Genomic DNA, 18,122 nt, shown 5'->3' on the forward strand with positions numbered 1-18,122 from the left:
AGAAAAACAACCTTGGTGAAGAAAGCCCATCTGGGCAGCAGCAAAGGACATGAGACAAGCACAAGGGCCCCCTTCCAAGATCGATGTACCTTCTAATGCACCATCACCTGGAAATTAACTAAAGAAAAGTGGGGCCATAATAAAGAATTATTTCTACAACTGACATTGTATCCTCACCCATCAGGAAAGGGTAAAACATGTTCACATTCTCTCCTTCTTGCTTGTAGAAAGGCAATTCTACTTTCCTAGCTTTTAGGGGAAAAAAATAAATCACTATATCACATATTCTGATATCTTACAGAATATGAGTAGGAACAGCTGAAGGATACTAAAGATCGAAGCACAGATAGGAGCTCTGCAGGGAAACGATTTAAAAAGAAAAGTTTGTGGAAACTCTGCAGATTGTAGCTTGGAGGAAAAGCCTGACCATAGCAAAAGCAGTCCGGTGTGGCACAGAGATCTGTAGGCAAACAGAAAAAAAAAAAAAAAAGTGTACACAGACGATTGATTTGTGTAAAGGAGTGACTAAGATATCTCACAGTGTGTCAAAGTAAGGTTCATATGAGTTATAATAAAAATATTTATTGCTCTAAGGAAGTTGGTAGCAATGGAATACAGTTATTAAAGTAATAGCCCATTCCCTACTCTGTACCATCATTTACTTGCTTTGAACTTCATCAAAGATATTTAAGCAGCAGTTTCTCTCAGAGGCAGCCTAGAGTTGGCACAGGAGAGAGAAAAATTATGGTACTGACAAGTACAACAGAAGAGAACAGCCATACCATATACAAAGCCAGAGGACTGCATCAGGTCATTCCATGCCACTGGAGAGGCCAGCCTGTGAGTCTTGCTTCTTGCAGAAACAAAATACAAGCAACAGAACTGCTGAAGCCTAATTTCACGTGTTCTTGTATTTTTTGTTTGGATATTATCCTGTTCTTTCCTCATTAAAAATCCCACCTCTTTCCTTCATATTTCTCTCCCCAAAATAACATCTCCTACTGCATCAAGTGGAAACCTTCCTCCACATACTCTTTAACTACCTCTTCATGCCAGGTCCCCCTATATGCTTCCATGGGCTTTAAGGGTGAAGAAAGAGTACTTGGAAAAGAAATCTACTGATTGTTACTAAAAGGACATAACACTTCTTACTTTATCTACCTTTACTAATCATTATCTAGTTTAGTAAATCCCATCTGCAGAAAACAGCTGGCAAGTAGAGCAGTCCTTGGGGAAGGTTCATGTGCACTTACTCCTTTCTCAGCATCTCTGATAGGTGCTGGGCTTTCACTGACCCCAGCAAATTCAATATTCAAATGGCAAAAAGGAGCATTCCATTCACAAACAGTGCAGTATGTTTCAAGATGACAATTTAATTAGCAATAAACAGAGCTAAGACTGACCGTCTCAGTGAAAGGCTCTGCAAAAGAGACCATGAACTTAGCTCAAAAACAGACCTGCACACTGTGAAGGCAGGTCACTCCTCCAGCTATCACCACCTGATGAAGCATCTGGCAGTACATTCAGTGTAGGTGGCTGCCAACTGAGTCTCTGATGCCATGTACATCAGTTATGCTACATGTCCACATGCACTGAAAGCACATTTCCAATTAGATTTCACATCTTGCTTTGAAAAAACTGGCTTAGTACCAGAGGAAACATAATGAATATGCATTTTTTCCAGCACTTCTGCAGAGTATTGACTGGGAGAGACACTAGAATGGAGGGGAAATCGTTTGGAAGAGAGAGACCTTGTAAACGCAAGGTGGGAAGAAACAGAACGAAGAGCCAGAAATGAAACAAGCTTTTGTTGCAGAATACTTGAATTAGACTCCCATTAGGTAAATATTTCAAGTCTAAACATTTCTGTACTTTATACTTGCATCTTAGTAAGACCTGGAACTGTCTTTCCCAAGAGTCTGACAACCAATCATTTGGAAAATACTTGTCTTTATAGTGTCCTGTACAGCGCATGCTTCCCCAAGCCCCTTGTGTTTAACAGTACAGAGGCTACTTACACAGAAGGACAAGAACTGCACTCACTGCAACAAAGACTACATACCACTGGGATTAGCAAGGTGATTTCTGTAATTTGGAGCTTCTCAGGTGTGTTTACTATTGCTGTGTCCACTGTTACTAACTGTGATGTGGTTACAGTGAACACCTACGGTTAGACAGAGATAACTAGGAATAGATGTTTTTTTTAAAAAAAAGGCATTTTCCTATTATTATCATTATTACTATGATGCTATTTTTATGCTTGTAAAACATCAAGGAGAAGCAAGTGAAAAGCACTTACCTTTATTTCAAACTCATAGTGTTCATCCTTTCCCTGTCCACACAGGACATAGCGTGGAATACTAATTTTAACTGGGTCCTTTAGGTCATCTGGATTTGCTCCCAAAGAACGACAGACCATCCGCTTTCATGTGCATACCAAATAAGGAGAACAAAGGAAAACCAAAATCACTAAGTAAGGAAAAAGAAAAAAAAAACCTTCACTAAAATTGAGAAAGTATTCTCAGCCAGAAGAGCTGAGAAAGAAAGAGTGGAAGTGGCAGAAATTAATTTGAATGTGAAGAAATTACTTGAAAACAAGGTGGATATGCTTTTATAACAAGTCCTAGCATTTCACTATGCATAAAAAACACAAGGTGAATTTACTCCAGAATACTGTTCTTTCTGTGAAAGGAAATTTTCAGCTTAGATATCAAAAATAAGGGAAAAGAGAAGACTTATTAACCCTGCTCGAAAAAATAAACATATATATGATGAGTTCATTTTTCATACGTATTTATGTAACAAATCTGTTTACAATATCATACAAAGCTGTAGGAGGTCCAGGTAATTCAGAAAACTCTTAAAGCTTGGATTTAAATCCTACTCATTTCACAGTCAAACAAGGTATAGGTAACATAGAAATCCACTGTCAAAAGAGTTTCCTATTCTTTTCTTAAAATTCTAACCCACAACAGAAATCTCAACAATGATAAGCATATAAGTTGTGGACAAAGCTATAAAATGTTATTTATAGTGAGAGCACACTGTGCTAACAGTCAGATGGAATTTATAATTGTAAAGTTATGTCAATAATAAAACAGCTCTGCAGCTGAAAAGATGGATGTTTTGTAGAGATCCTGTCCAAAAGGCAGCATAAGCATTAGTAGTGAATGAAAACAGAAACTGCTTTTTAGGTAGTCATCCACTGACTCAACTGAGAGCTTTTGCTCTGAAAATACACTTGAAGAAGCAACAACAAGTATAAGTCAAAAATAACAGAAAAATAAGTTGAGAAACTATCACTTCAAATTTACGGCCACCCGCATTTAGGGATGCTATCCATCACTTCATCTGTAGCTCTATTCTCAACATTTACTCTCAGAGCTTTAGAAGCCTTCATGAAGCATGCTGCATGATCAAAATCCTTCAGTCTTGACCAACACTACCCAAAAATCTGAATGTGGTTCACATTCCTGCCCAGACTGGAGAACCGGGTCCCTCTGTAACAACTCTGGTTGCATACTACGTACGATGAAACTACCAAAAGTGGCAGCTGCAGAAAAGTTTGAAATAGTCACAAATGACCTCCTGAAGGCTGTTACATCTAGCTTTTTCACATCCACATCTTGTTATAGAGAAGACAGGTTGTTATCTCATTATTTCATTAGTAGTCACTTATAAATGCCAATATCATTTTCCTTAATGCTAGCATTAATAGTAGCGGAAAAGAAAACACAAAGACTATGTTTGAATAGATTAAAAAAAATAATTATTATCTTTGTTTACCAAACAAAAATTTTCTCCCCTCCGTATTGCTCTTCTTTCACTTTCCTCCCAGTTAGCAGCTTTTCAACTACGCATCAGCCTTCTGGAATATAGAATTGTAAGTTCTATCCTCGGGGAGAAGAGGAGTTCACTGCCTTGATGACAGTACGATCCATTTTAAAACAATAAGAAAACCATAAAGTCACTCTTAAAGCCACCTCTGTCAAGACGTAATTTATTGGCAGTCATTTTTGGGAAATTATTACAAACAGCTAATAGCCAAAAGAATAATCTCAAACACAATGTTCTGTGAAGAACTTGCCCTAATACATTAAATAACTCTTTGATAGTGACGAACATCCATCATTATGCTTAATTTACAGTGGAATAAAAGATTCCATAGTGAAATCTTTTCTTTTTTTTTTTTTTTTTTTCATAAATGTGAATTATATTCAGCAAGTTAGATTTGAAAACAAAGAAGAAAACCACATTATCTGGAACACAACATGTGCAAACAGCCTTAAACTGCGGAGTGTAATCTAAAAAGAAATTAGTTTCAGTAATTGCTGTCATTTAACAGCCTTGACTTAAGACAGTCCTCACAGAAAGCACCACTTAACATTAACTTTCAGCAAGACTAAAGAAATAACTTAATGATGTGAATAAGGGAGTTGCTCTCCAACGAGGCTGATATAACGTCACATTCCAGCACAACCACTCCATGCTCCATGCTCTGTGAAATATTTGCATATACTTTTTTGGTTAAAAACAAAAACTATACCTCAAAATAAACCAACACACTTTGCTCTTGCCTTTGGAATTGCTTAGGGCAGTATAAAGTTGTGTTATGATAGGAGAATCATAACATAATATCCAAATTACCCTTCATTCTTCCAGTCACAGCTTCCTCACCCAAAGTAAGTTGCACCTTTTTAAATCTCAAGTGAATTACATTGCCGTGTCTTACTGTAAGGTAAGAGCCAATGGGAAACATTTGTACACTAGTAGAGAGACTGAAGTCTAACTGTCTGGTAGAAGATTGCACCTCTCCTGGCAATATGCTTACAGAATTTAGAATTTCAGATTAGATACCACCATTTTTCCTGCCAAGGACCATCTCCCACAAACAAGGCAGATGGCACATTCATACTCTGTTCCCGTTGCAGGGGAAGAAACAAAAGATGGCTTATTTTTAATTTTGGAAGATTGGACAGGAGTACAGGTAAAGAGAAACCTTTTACTAAGCTCAAGGCAAGACTTGACTATTGGAAAATGGAAATGCTTCACCTATTTTCAATAGCTCTGTTATTTTTTGGAACATGGTATTGAAGAGCCTGAAAACAATTTAATCCCACAGCATCATCAACCCCATTCAGGCCAGGCATCTGACACATTACATGAGACAATTCTAGGGTTAAATTTGCTTCATCCTTCAGGCAGCATCCACAGCTGCTAACTATCCATTTAACAGTATGAAAAACACGTACACAAATCATAAACCTTAAAGCTTCTGTCTTAACACAGTTGTAGTAGCATTACCAAAGGTCAAACTGCCAAAGCATAACATCTTTTCACACCCTGTAATCTCCTTCATTTTCACATCACATTTTCCATACGCACTTGTATCACTGGGAATACAAAGACTTGTGTGGGAGTTCAAGCTGACTGTTTGGACAAAATAGATAGGAATGACTCAAAAAAGCCTTATGCTGTTTCCCTGCAAGAAGAAAGTCGGGTGGTAGGGTAGGGGGAATGAAATTGAAAAAGACAGTTGGATGCTCTCTGCATTTCTGTTGTTCTGTTTCATTGCTTCCATGTAGCCCACGCTCTCTTGGGCCTCAGCAAAGGAGGAAGACCCAGGAAAAAAGAAAGTAAATCCATCAATCCCTGGTACCTCATGCAGCATGTTTGACTTAAAATAAGTCAAACACAACTCCTTTTGCACTTGTGAGAAACTTTCATCCAAGAGGGTATTAATCCTTCATGCAAAACTCCAAGGCAGCCCAGATTTACCAATGTTATTCTCTCCAAAATTGTAACAATAAAAACCATCAACATGCTTAGTATTAACAGCATACAGTGAACTATATGTACTGACCTGCAGGCTTAAACACACTTTGCAGTTCAGACAAAGAATATTGCAAATATTTGGAAGCGCTGACATCAGCGGCACAAAATAGACAAGAAGCATCAAAAACAAAGATACTCAGATTAAGAAAAAGGATTGTCAAGGAGGCGTGGAGAAAATACATTAAGATGGATAGGAGATGGAGGAAGCCAAAAACAGCGCTCAAAAAGGAAATCAGAAAATACAGCTGCAATTATAGTTTTGATCCACCTACTACTTAAAATAGAACCAGTTAATTTCCTCCTCTTCCAAGGAAATTTATGTACAGCACAAAAGTAAGCTATCAAGTAGTAGTGATTTTTGGTAAGATGTGTTTACCCATCCTAAGGTATTCTCTTAAATGCCCGAAGGATTTTTTTTTCCTTTTTTCTTTTAAAATAAAATCAATAGACAAAAGAGTATTTTATCAATATTCATTAGCCTTCCTATTTTGAATGTATCTAAATGTATTTCGATTTCAACACCTAGTCAGATGCATAATTAGCCAAATGGCTTCTTCACTTGAACTGAATGTTAATTTCCAGATTTCCGATGGGATATGCAAACTGCTTTGAGGAATTGATGGGATGACTGTCATTTGAGTATTTATTTCTTTTCCACAGTATTTTGAAAAAACAATTCCTGAATCAGATCCAACCTTGCTCCTTCTAGAAAACACAAGCTCAATTTTTGTGAAATTCTCTTTGTCTGGCAAAACTACACATCGGATATCATTCAAACTGTACAACTGAAGGCTGTCAAATTGTGATCGCTTGCATGAAGCATCCAAAAAGCTAGGTGCAGGATAAAAGGCACTGTTTTCCCTTAAGAGGCCGATATGAGTAGTAGTAAGAACCAGAGATCTATACACAGGCTGGTTAGCACAGTCTGTTTTCACCGTGGTATATAGCAGTACTTGAATGTCAGCTAATGAAGGTTTAATATCTCCCATATTTTCGTGGAGTAAGTAAACCAGATCAGCTAACACAGTTCTGAATTTACATGACAAACGTACTCCTTGTGAAAAGACTATGTCATTTACTTCTGACGTCCAGTCGAGCGAAATCCGCATCAAATCATCTTTCAAGAGCTGGTAATTTAAATAAGCAGCATCCTCCGTGGTAGAAATCAAAATGCTCAGTATGTCATGGCAAATTCTTTGAGTGTAGTGTCTGTTATAGGTAAATATTGTGAGTACATCATCTTCAGCAGAACACAGGAGACTCATACTCTGTCCAGCAAAGCCAACATGAATCTCCTGTATTGCGATGATTGGAACTTCATGAAATACTGCCAATGAACTCTGACCAATCTCTTGTTTGGCTGACGAAACAATAACATATAAAACAGAGCTGAACAGAAGTAAGCAAGCAGGTTCTGGATCGCATTTTTTGCAATTGCCAACAGCAAGCCAATATATGCCTTTCAACTCCTCCATACTAATGCACATTTGAGGTAGGGCACAGGTTAAGAAGTCCAGCGTTTTTTCAAGAGAACAGACCTGAAGCTTCATAAAGACATCAGGAAAATGCAAAAAAGTCTGTCTTAACACAAGACTATTTTCCAACTCTTCATTCTTACAACAGCACACAAATCCTTCAGCTGGCTGTCTCACACAGGCATCTGAGATTCCTGTGTTTCCACACATCGTGACATCTTCTTTCACAGGGGTGTCAGGCAAAACAACATTTTCAGTATGAGTTTTGGTGTCATCAGTACAGTGGGATATGTTTTGATTCATACAGGACTTGGAGAATACATCTACTTCCAAGTTCCTTATAAGTGGCAAATGCTTTATTAATGACACCACCTGTGCACATCTCTCACTTTTGTCACACAAACTTCCCAACTTCTTAATTTGTTTAGGAACCACTGTACTGTTGAGCAATTGACTACTAGTATCTTTGTAAAAGCAGGAAAGCTTACTGAAAAGATATCCCAGACCATAGGCATGTTCTGGTCTGACATCAGAATGAGAAGCTGTTGATGTACAGGAGGTTAAATCGGAAGCTTTTTCAATTGGAAGCTGAGAACTACTTGACTGGTCTTCCATTGTCTGCTGCATGGTCTGAAATGATCTGCTTTCTTTAACAGTTATTTCAGAATATACGTTAGACTGAGGAAAGGCAAGGCACGATATGCTGTTAAAACCAGCCTGCTCATTAGCACACATTAAAGATCCTAAAGGAGACAGCTGTTCCAAGCGGGAACAATCACATTCAGTTCTTGAGCTGTCACAATCCTGAGAAGTAATTATTTTATCGTCAAAATGATTGAAATTTTCAAATTTGCAGAGTGAGTAAGCCACATTATTTAAGTCATGACTTTGTAAAGAAGTAGATAAAACATTCTGATAAGGAACATTCTTACTCTTTGAAGTACTAATATTTTCAGAGTGAGTTAAACTACTTTCAGTGTCATAAAGACTAACAAAGCTCTCCTGTTCTGCATTTCTCCTTCCATTCTCAAATGCCTTTTCTGATGTAAAGGGGGAGGAGATTCTTCCAGGCCTGGAAAATAAGTCCCACATCTCTGTATGTTCCTTCAGTCTTTTATGATCTGTTACTCCTGTGTTTTCTCCACACAGCTCAGAAGCACATTTGTCATCTTTAGAAATAAATGGAAAGTCACAATGTGGCTGCCACTGTTGACTTTTCTGTTAAAAATGTCAAAAGGAGAAAAAAACAGAAATGTCTTTAAAAAAAATCTTCTGATTTTAACATTTCTTAAATTCAGGTTTGATTTTGATTGGGTTTGTACAATCAACCAAAATTTGTAGAATCACTGTATAATCTGCCCAAATTAGAGAAGGAAAACCCAACAAAACTGATTGAGGTCTGATTCAGGAATGATTCACCTTCCCAGGCTGCCATTGCTTTTACTTTGTACAGTATCCATTTCACTTGGTTTATATTTGCTTTAAAAAAAATAAAAATAAAAATACAGGAAAGTCAAAAGGGCAATGAAGAAATTTATATAACCTTCATTATTTTTCCACACATGTACAAAAATACAATGCCATACCACCAAGATTGTGCAAAAGCAAGCACAAGATAATGTCAAAAGGTCCGAGACGGTTTAAAATAAACAATGGGAAAGTCCAAATGAAAGATACTGAAGTCCCCCTTCCTCCATAAAGGTTTAAATACATTATGATACTCACCAAGTCAAGTCACCAGCAATGTTTCAAGCAATTGCAAAGGAGGTCTAAGAGGTCTAAGTCTCAGTATGAGATTATATGTATTAAACCTTCACAACATTCAAGCAAATTTGCCCAGTGTTATTGCAAATACTACAAACAATTATACAGTACTGAGCTCACCATGAGACACAACAGTGCAGTGGCATTCTGAATTCAAACATCCTGTCCTTTTATGGCCTAAGAATCAGGAAAGGGATACTGTTCCAAATTAAGAATCATGAGGAAACAAGGAAGAAACATTCACAACAACATACCTTTCAATCAAGGAAAAGGCTATGCTCGATCTGAAAAAAATCACTTTCATTCCAAGATAGCAAAATAAATTGCTTTCTCTATTAGCCATTAATCTTGCTGTGAATTCAAATTTCTAATTATGCAGCTAAACATTAAGAAATTTAATTACAGGGCATGCCATAATTTAAGACAACCACTTAATTCTGACAAATTATGACCTACCTCATACTTCAACTTGCGCTGAATGGTGCCATTATTAAGCCTCTCATTATCCTAAGAACAAAAAAAAAAGGTACAGGTGATTATTAAATAAAGCATCTTTCTTGTGTAAGTTCATTCTAAGTACTTGTAAGACGACATTTTTTAAACAGCCCAAAATTAATGTTTTCTTATTTATATTTATTAAACCACTGACACAGAAGTCAACCAAATCATTCCTCAGATGAATCAGATAACAATTTTTAAATGAGCATTTGTTTGCAAGTACAAACAGTTCCTGATCTTCCAGAAGAAACTTCATCAATGTATTTCAAAGGCATAATATGAAAATTTTGATTCAATTCTATCTGCAATCTTCTTATGGCCATTTACACAATCTTCCTTGCAAAAAACTGAAATAAAACAAAATGCAGCCACAAGAAAACAAAAGCAGCAACATCTAAAACGAATAGCCCTGATTTATTTATATATCAATGGTATATTAGAGTTAATGCAGGAAAACATGAAAATTATTGAACAAAAATAATTACTTTGTGTGTGCACATGCTGCACTGAAGGTCAGGATTTCTTACCCTTCTTTGCTCACCTTTAAACTTTCTGTAGACCAGAACAGGCTACCATCATTATCCTCAGCTTTATGATGGATCTTTTGGAGCCTTCTCTGCACTTCTTGTTCAATAAAGGCATTTATCCTGCGAGATACAAGAAAAGAAAATTAGCATATTCTTAGACAAAACCTGAGACAGGCCAGAAGGCACTCTGAAACACTTACGAAGCCTACTGCACAACTCTAAACTGGCAGGCTTAATGTTAGACAAGCTTTATCTCTCCTTAACCAACATAGATTTTTTGAGCAAGTGTTCATTTAATAGGCAACGGTTTACAGTTTTAACAATTTGTTATCACAACTACACAATTCAATGGACCACAGGTTATGTCACCACTTTGCATCTGTCTTTACACACAAGTGGTAATGAGGATAAGGGAGATGAAGAAACAGAGGCTGAGGTTGTATCTTTATCACTCAATGGTTTGCTTTTATAGGTAACTCATGCTATGAAACGTGCGTGGTCTTTGAAGAGAAAGAACATTCCAAGAGGTGGTATTAATGGCTGTAAGTATAAGAATAAAAAGAACATAGAAAGGAAGGAACAGATTTTAAAATAGTAATAGAGGGCAACTGTCCTGTTAAGAAGGCTTAATGTAATTTCACTTGTTTTGTTACTTTTAGTGCATATAAAGCAATATCATACAGGCAATAACTGTACATGCAAAACCAATTTAAGTTTAGAGTTTCACAAGCCTGCATTCAAAAAATAAATGGCACAAGAGCAACAGATAAGCCTGTTGGTTATTTAAAGCACAGCAATTTTTTTTCCAGATCCTTCTTTAAGTACAGTTACAGTATTTAATTACAGTCCAATGCTGCCAGGGCAATCTTTCAAAGAATTTATTTTCCACTCCATTCATATCAAAACACTGCAGAAATCCAGTTTACCCACCTGTCATCAACCAGTGGAGCAAGGGGTGGCTGAGGCTTTGTTGGGCTTGATGGGGAATTGCTGTGGGACAGTCTCTCCTCTAACGTTCCATGATTTCCTTTCTGACCAGCATCACCCTCATATATTTTTTGCTTCAGCTGCTGAATTTCCTGGTCCAGGCTACAAAGAAAATTTAAAATGTAATTTGTGTTGTCTGTTTTAAGGTGTCATTGCTGCCCACAGTTCTTGTAATTACACAGCAATCCATGTATGTAAGATCTTAGTTATAAATATTTATGAAGATATGAGCATACTAATTGTTCTTTAGGCAAATTTAGATAGAAAAGTAGGGTTGGCTCAGTAACAAATTACCACAGCAAAGCTAAACTAAATAAAACAACATCAAAATCTTTCAGTGGTATCTACCTCAGTGCATTAAATATTAATTCAGGAAGACTAAACCTATCTATTAGGGTAATTTGAATAAGCTTTCCCTCATTACAGAACTTTATTGAAGACCTTATTTATTCACCTTCTAGTGTGAAGTAAATGAATACATGGGGAAATGAGCTGAGGTATCTCAAAATATAGCAATAATCCCAAAAACAGAGGCAACCTAAAACAGTAATGAGGCAGGACACATTTCCTGAGAAAATCTTAATAACTGGATGTTATATACATAAATCTTACTATTTTTTCATTTATTCCTCCTGTCTGCAATACATATACAGTTGAAAATTTACAAAATAAAGTATAGTATTAATTTCAAATCATTTATAAATCATCTTTTGAAACCGGAAAACACCTCCTTTCTCAAACCATAGAATAAATATCGTATCAGCCAGATTTATGCACAGAATAGAATATATAAAATCAGATACAGTAGTTTAGACTGAAAATGCCTGAGGCATCCAGTATAAAATAAGAAGCACTTCTTGCAATATTTATCACTTAGTCAAACTATTTTAACAAAGTAATCTGCAGAACACAGTTTTCACTTAAAACGTAGCCAACATTAGATTAGTAACAGTAATAAACTTCCCCATTGCCATTACAACTTTTGTCTCTAAAGCTAATTGTTTTTCTCAGGTTTACTCAAAATTACAGAGTAAAAGAAAAGTTCTTGCAAAAGGAAGGGGAACAATCCAAAGCAAGGATTTTAGCACCTCAACTGCAGTTGCGTGCATCCAGATTGAAGTATAATGCTACAACTATTTTATCCCTTCCTGAAGGTTAGTACAGAAAACTGAAGAGAGCACAAATGCTGAGGGGCTTAGGCAGGAGTAAAGCAGGCTGAATTGTTACTTCATTTTTTGAGTACTTTCCACAGCACAGCCAGAAACCATCTGTTTCTTATGATTAGCAGCAAAACAATCTTGCATCCTGCAGGAAAGTGGATGGGAGATGGCTGATGGATACGGGGGAATGTTTGCATCTATGGAAAATCAATTTAACCACAAAAATCAGAATTATACTAAGGGAACATATCTTATCCCCCAATTTGTGAACATCTTCCTATCAAAAGATATAATTTCCTATAGCTATAAGCTTATCCAGCTGTGTGATGCATCTGCCAATGATCTGCTCCTTGCCCCTTCTGAGTGATGCATCCCACTGCCTCAGAGGTGACTCTTCAGTTATATACTAATGCTCATTCTATTGCTCTAAATCCCTGCCAATAAAGACAAAGCTTGCACAAGTTATTCCAGCACAAATTAACTTCTAATTATCATTTGAGGGGTTAACCCTGTAGGTGAGTGAGATTCTAAGTTAACATTATTCAAACTAGAAATTTCATCCAGTTAGGATGGACCTCAAATGAACACCGGATTTACACATTTTTAGATAGTTAGCACTATCTCTTTTTCCATCATCACAAAATGCCTCCTGGATTAAAATAAGAAATGCACGCAATTTAAGTGCCCAGGACATCACAATTTACACTGTGCAGTGCAAACTCAAACATTCGTGCATTAGGTTCATGTAAGTAGGTTGAAATATTTAACATATTACGATTCTCTCTTAACATTTTCTTTTGCCACGTCATTCACAAGAATCCACTTCTCCCTGTGAGCACATAAATGACATTCTGCACTAAGTTATTCAGGGCCCTGGGGCACTCACTGAAGGACTACAAAGTTGTATTTAGTTTGTGCAAGAGGATTTTAAAGTAAACAAGGGAAAAAAATAAATCTTTTTACTTCTAAGGAATCCTTTTCCAGCTTCATTCTTCTAGCTGACAATATATTTTTTTTCCACTTACCACACAACCCAGCAATCCCTTGAGGGCTAACTAAGAAGCCACCTATTTTTCTGGAACCTCCAGATGCTTATAGATGGCTTTATTCAAGTGAGATCTCAGTGCAGAAAGCTAGATTACACGTTCTTCAAGACAATTACAAAACATAAAGGCAAACATCTATGACAGAATGATAACTCAGTATTGAAAACGTCTAACTAAAAGCCACACAATGTAGCTTTAAATGTTGAAAAAGTGCTCTCTATGCAGGGTGTAGAAAGGAACTATTATCTCCTGATAACAGTTTAAAAGAAATGAGATACAGAAGAGCTCGTGGATTTGGCTACAGATAGGTATTTTTTTCAGTGATTTTTCTCATTCAGCATCTGCTTTAAAGTGCTTCCAAAAGAAGAATCCCATAATCACTATAAAATTTAAAAATCAAACCGCAAATTCTACCTCATGAAAAACAAAATCATTTTTTTCCACCAGTAATGACAGGTTTTCAAGCTGCAGTATTAGCAAACAGACAACATGTTTTTAAATGCTCATTTTGCCTTTTTCCAGACTGCATGGATTGAGTCCACCAATCCCAGTGGATTTTTTCTTTGGCCAAAAATTAAATAAAAAATTCTTCCTTTCCTTCTCCAAAGGAAGAACCCTCCTTACCTGAACCACCTTCCTCTGAGCCTTCTACACTTGGCATGAATGCTACAGTACAGCTCCAAATATCACGTGTACATGGAAGTGTACAGAAGGGTGCAGACAATGCTTCTGTACCTAAAAGGGTTTGTCATCACATAAGGCTGGATGCAAGCATCTGAATTTTACACTGATATATGGCAGTCTACTTTATTTAGTCCTAAAGCCAGTAACAAAAAATTAATCATCCCACTGGTTTACTTGATTACCTGGAAAGCAATATGCAACCTCAGTTGTGAGCAAACTACTTAAAATTAGAAGCTCAGACAGTGGGACACACAACAAACTGCCCCCTCAAAATCCAAGGCTTAAAATGATTCACTTTCTGTGAATTACAGGCTCTAAATATTGATGCTATCCTAACACTTACCGCTCCCGGTCTTGTTCAAGGGCTTTTTGCTCAGCTTCCAGACTCGCCTGCAGGCCAGCCTGCTCACTGCAGCTGTTGTTCAATGTGGCGAGCTTCTGCTTCTGCTCTTCAATTTCAAAGTCTATTGTAGAACGACGTTGCAAAGCAGAGTGCCTTCTTTCTAACTTAGCTACAGCTTGTTCCAATGCCTCTCTTTGCTGTTTTTCCCTTGATTCAAGGATTTCTTTCTCCTTCTTCCGAACTTTTTCTTCCTGCCGAGCTACATTGGCTGTGAATTCAAACGTTTCTTGAAGCTGCTGCAACTGATTTGTGCTTGCTCTATATTGTGCAAGCTGCTCTTCTTTATCTTCTATTTCTTTCTCTATTTGATACAGGGTATTATCTAATCCTAACAAGCCTCTATCAAGGACTTCAGAGGCTCTTTGCTTTTCTTCCAGCAGAGCTGGCAAATGATTGCTCTTCAGGTACTCAAGCTGGCGTACTTTAGATTGAAGCCTGTATTCCGCTGGCTTTATCACATCAAATTCTTCAGCCTTGAGTATAGCATCCCCAAAGTTTTCATCATCCTTCTTGAAATTTACATGTTCTTCTTCAGCAAGTTTTAAATGTTCCAGAGTTTCTTTTTCATGTGCTATTTCCTTCTCTAGGTGATTCATTTGTTGAACTAAATCTTTTTCCAGTATAGTCAATTGTTCTAGCTGTTTCTTTTTAAACTCTATAAAGCTATGCTGGGCTTTTTCTAACTCTTCACAGTTTTCTTCACCTTCAGATCGGGCTTCTTTGACTTTCAAAAGAGATTCCCTGATATCTTCAAGATCTCTCTTCTCTTCTTCAACTCTTTGTACGTCGCCTCTCTTGAGGAGCTGTATCATGACCTGCTTCTCTCGAAGCTGTTCCTCTAGATGAGCCACAAGCATCATCTGCTCCCTTTCTTGTTCTTCGATTCTCTTTTTTTCTGATTCCAGCTTAATATATTGTTCGTCCTTTTCCTTTTTAAGTTTTTCTAGTTCTCGGAATATCTGCATTTTCTCTGCTTTTTCTTTATGATTAAGTTCCTGTAGGCGCTGCAATTCCTCTTTGACACGGGCAAAAATTTCCTCCTGCTGCTTCTTCTTTTGAAGTTCTATCTCCTGTTGTTCCCTCAGTCTCTCTTCTTCGAATTTCTCTTTTTCAGCCAGCAAATCCTTCAACCTGCTCTCAATGTGAACACTTCTGCGCTTCAGACTCTCTTCCTGTTTTCGAATTTGCAGCTGTACTATTTCTGTTTCCTTGCGCTGTGACTCTACTTCTTGTTGCATTCTTACAAGCTCTGCTTTGTCAGATCTTTGTTTTTCCTCCATCTCTTCTATCTGTTTCCTACAAGAAAACATTTACATGAAACATATCTATATCTACCTTTTTTTGTTTTTACTAGGGTGGATAAGGATAGGTCAAGGGGGAATGGTTTTAAACTGAGACAGGGGAAGTTTAGGTTAGATATTAGGAGGAAGTTTTGCACACAGAGGGTGGTGATGCACTGGAACAGGTTGCCCAAGGAGGCTGTGGATGCCCCATCCCTGGAGGCATTCAAGGCCAGGCTGGATGTGGCTCTGGGCAGCCTGGCCTGCTGGTTGGTGACCCTGCACATAGCAGGGGATTGGAACTGGATGAGCACTGTGGTCCTTTTCAACCCAGGCCGTTCTGTGTTTCTATGACAACAAAACCCTACAAAGTTAAAAAGGTTTAGGGATTTTAGAATATATATCACTTTTTTTTTCTTCTTTTTAAATAATTTTGTTTTGCTATGGGTTAAAATCTTATACTCCTTGAAAATGAATGAATCCTTGAGACAAATAGTACAGATTTCAACATGCAAAGCAATAGATACATAAAACCACAAGAAAACATGTTAGATAGCATTTATGTGGAATACTATTAGACTGTTAGCTCTATCCTAGCCAACAAAAATATTGATGGAATACAGTGCACAGTGAAGAGGAAGCATATATATTTACACACTTATTTTCATACAGACAAAATTTAACCAAAGGACTTCATTTGAAATTTGCCTCACCAAAATTGATTCAGTAGGTGAACAGAAACCATGCCTTCTCTTTTAGTGAACCCAACGGAATGATTGATAAACAGAAATATAAGCTAAGGAACAGATGCAGTTGAAATAACTTTAAGATAAATCACGTCCCATGCAATAACTCATTTAAAGTTTCTAGCGAGTTCCAAGTGAGATTTGAAGAACTGAGACTTAAGAAATTAAAGCACATGCATAAACTGAACTCAAGGTCTATCAACATAACTAAGAGGATAAGTATCAGTGATTCTACATCTCCTAATTGTTCCGAGATTGGGTTTGAGGCTTTTTGGCGTTGACGTTTGTTTTGGTTTTTAGCTTACCTTATTCCAACTATCTAAACAGCTCTTTCAAAACCGAGCAAACAATTTAGAAATGTCTTTCAGCTTTTGAGTCTAATCAGTGCTGTGATCTCCAACAAGATGAAATCTATTACTTTTAAAATCCTAACAGGTATGATGAATCAGATCAACCAGGTCACTTCTGCAGTTGACAGTACTTCCTTTTGTGTTTTAAACCGTGCTCTGATAAGCATTATTAATATGCACATATCATTACTACAGCTGCATACTATTTACTTTGCTAAAGATCACAGCTATAATGAAGCTTGTCTATCTGGTTATTATCTGGTTATTAATCAGTGAGAATCTACAGTACTCCAGGGAAATAACTAAAGTTTTATAAAGGGGAAAAAACAACCAACAAGACACAAACATTTGTAACAGCATCCTCTACTTACCAACACTGTGATTCAAAACTGATGATTTAAATGAGTCCATGATGTACGTGTGCATACATATATACAAACACATATACACAAAGACCAGAGAATGATGTTACCTTTTGCTTTCTAATTTTTCAAGTTCCTCTCGTTGTTGTCTTTCAAATTCCAGTCTGATTTAAAAAAAATACGTATATATTAGAAAAAGAATATACAGTGCATTTCACAGTGTCTGCTTAAAAGATTATAACAATGATGTGAATGAAAAAAGTTTTATGAACTACTTTCTACAATAAAAGAAAATATTTCCTTCATTAGAGTTACAAATTAGATATCATGCTGTCAGACACTTGAGAACAAACAGAAAAATGAATTCCTAAGAGAAAAGAAAAAATCTATTTAAAAAGTAAAGATAAAAAAACATAAATGATTAGGATAGCCTCTGTAAGTTAACTACATGTGGACATGGCAATCAATAGATAGGAATTGAATTTCTCTACCTTAAACAGATCGGTCCTTTTACAGGGAAAAGACTGCCATGGGAAGTAGGGGGAAACAGAGCAATCAATTAAGAGAGGAATTGATAGGAAAAAAAACACAATAGCAGTACAGAATATTTTAACATCGCCAACGGTTTGTTTTATTAGAGGTTAAATAGGTTAGATCCATGGTACAGTCAATTACATTACAATTCAAAGTGAAATTTACATAGTGATTTTTTCTGAACATGTTTTACAAGTGCCAATGGCTGTTAATCGATGCTGATAATCCTATGGTTTATTAGCTTGGCCTGCTCTGACAAGTGAAAGAGCACTGAAATGGTGCTACTGCATGCTCGTAGTTCTGCCTCTTCCTCCCAACAGAAACAACACATCACTGTGATGCCATCAGTGAGGCTAAAAAAGCACAATCCTGCAAAGTGAAACACTCCAGCACAGAACACAACACAAACTTCTTTATCACAAATATTTTGAGATTTTAATGTGCTTAGTTTGATACGGTTCTGTGTAATTA

General features: G+C 36.8%; 1 protein-coding gene across 4 annotated transcripts in view; it reads right to left on the minus strand.

Annotated features, from left to right (window-relative positions):
• Positions 1–18,122, minus strand: part of KIF16B (kinesin family member 16B) — a 138,420-nt gene that overhangs the window by 48,016 nt on the left and 72,282 nt on the right. For 2 of the 4 annotated variants that reach the window (XR_016463840.1, XM_090134645.1), the window contains exons 18-24: positions 17,609–17,641; positions 17,228–17,281; positions 14,320–15,675; positions 11,030–11,188; positions 10,114–10,219; positions 9,531–9,581; positions 2,300–2,422 (exon numbers count right to left, since the gene is read on the minus strand). Coding sequence is in view for 3 of the 4 variants with exons in the window: in XM_090134645.1 (XP_089990771.1) it covers positions 2,300–2,422; positions 9,531–9,581; positions 10,114–10,219; positions 11,030–11,188; positions 14,320–15,675; positions 17,228–17,281; positions 17,609–17,641 (1,882 nt within the window). In the remaining variant the exon portion in view is untranslated. Of the gene's footprint in view, positions 1–2,299; positions 2,470–9,530; positions 9,582–10,113; positions 10,220–11,029; positions 11,189–14,319; positions 15,676–17,227; positions 17,282–17,608; positions 17,642–18,122 lie in introns of those variants that run through there. The other 2 variants (XM_090134646.1, XM_031603314.2) reach the window with 2 other exon arrangements.

Source organism: Phasianus colchicus, chromosome 2, assembly GCF_987193195.1.
Source record: "Phasianus colchicus chromosome 2, bPhaCol1.hap1.1, whole genome shotgun sequence".
Taxonomy (NCBI): domain Eukaryota; kingdom Metazoa; phylum Chordata; class Aves; order Galliformes; family Phasianidae; genus Phasianus; species Phasianus colchicus.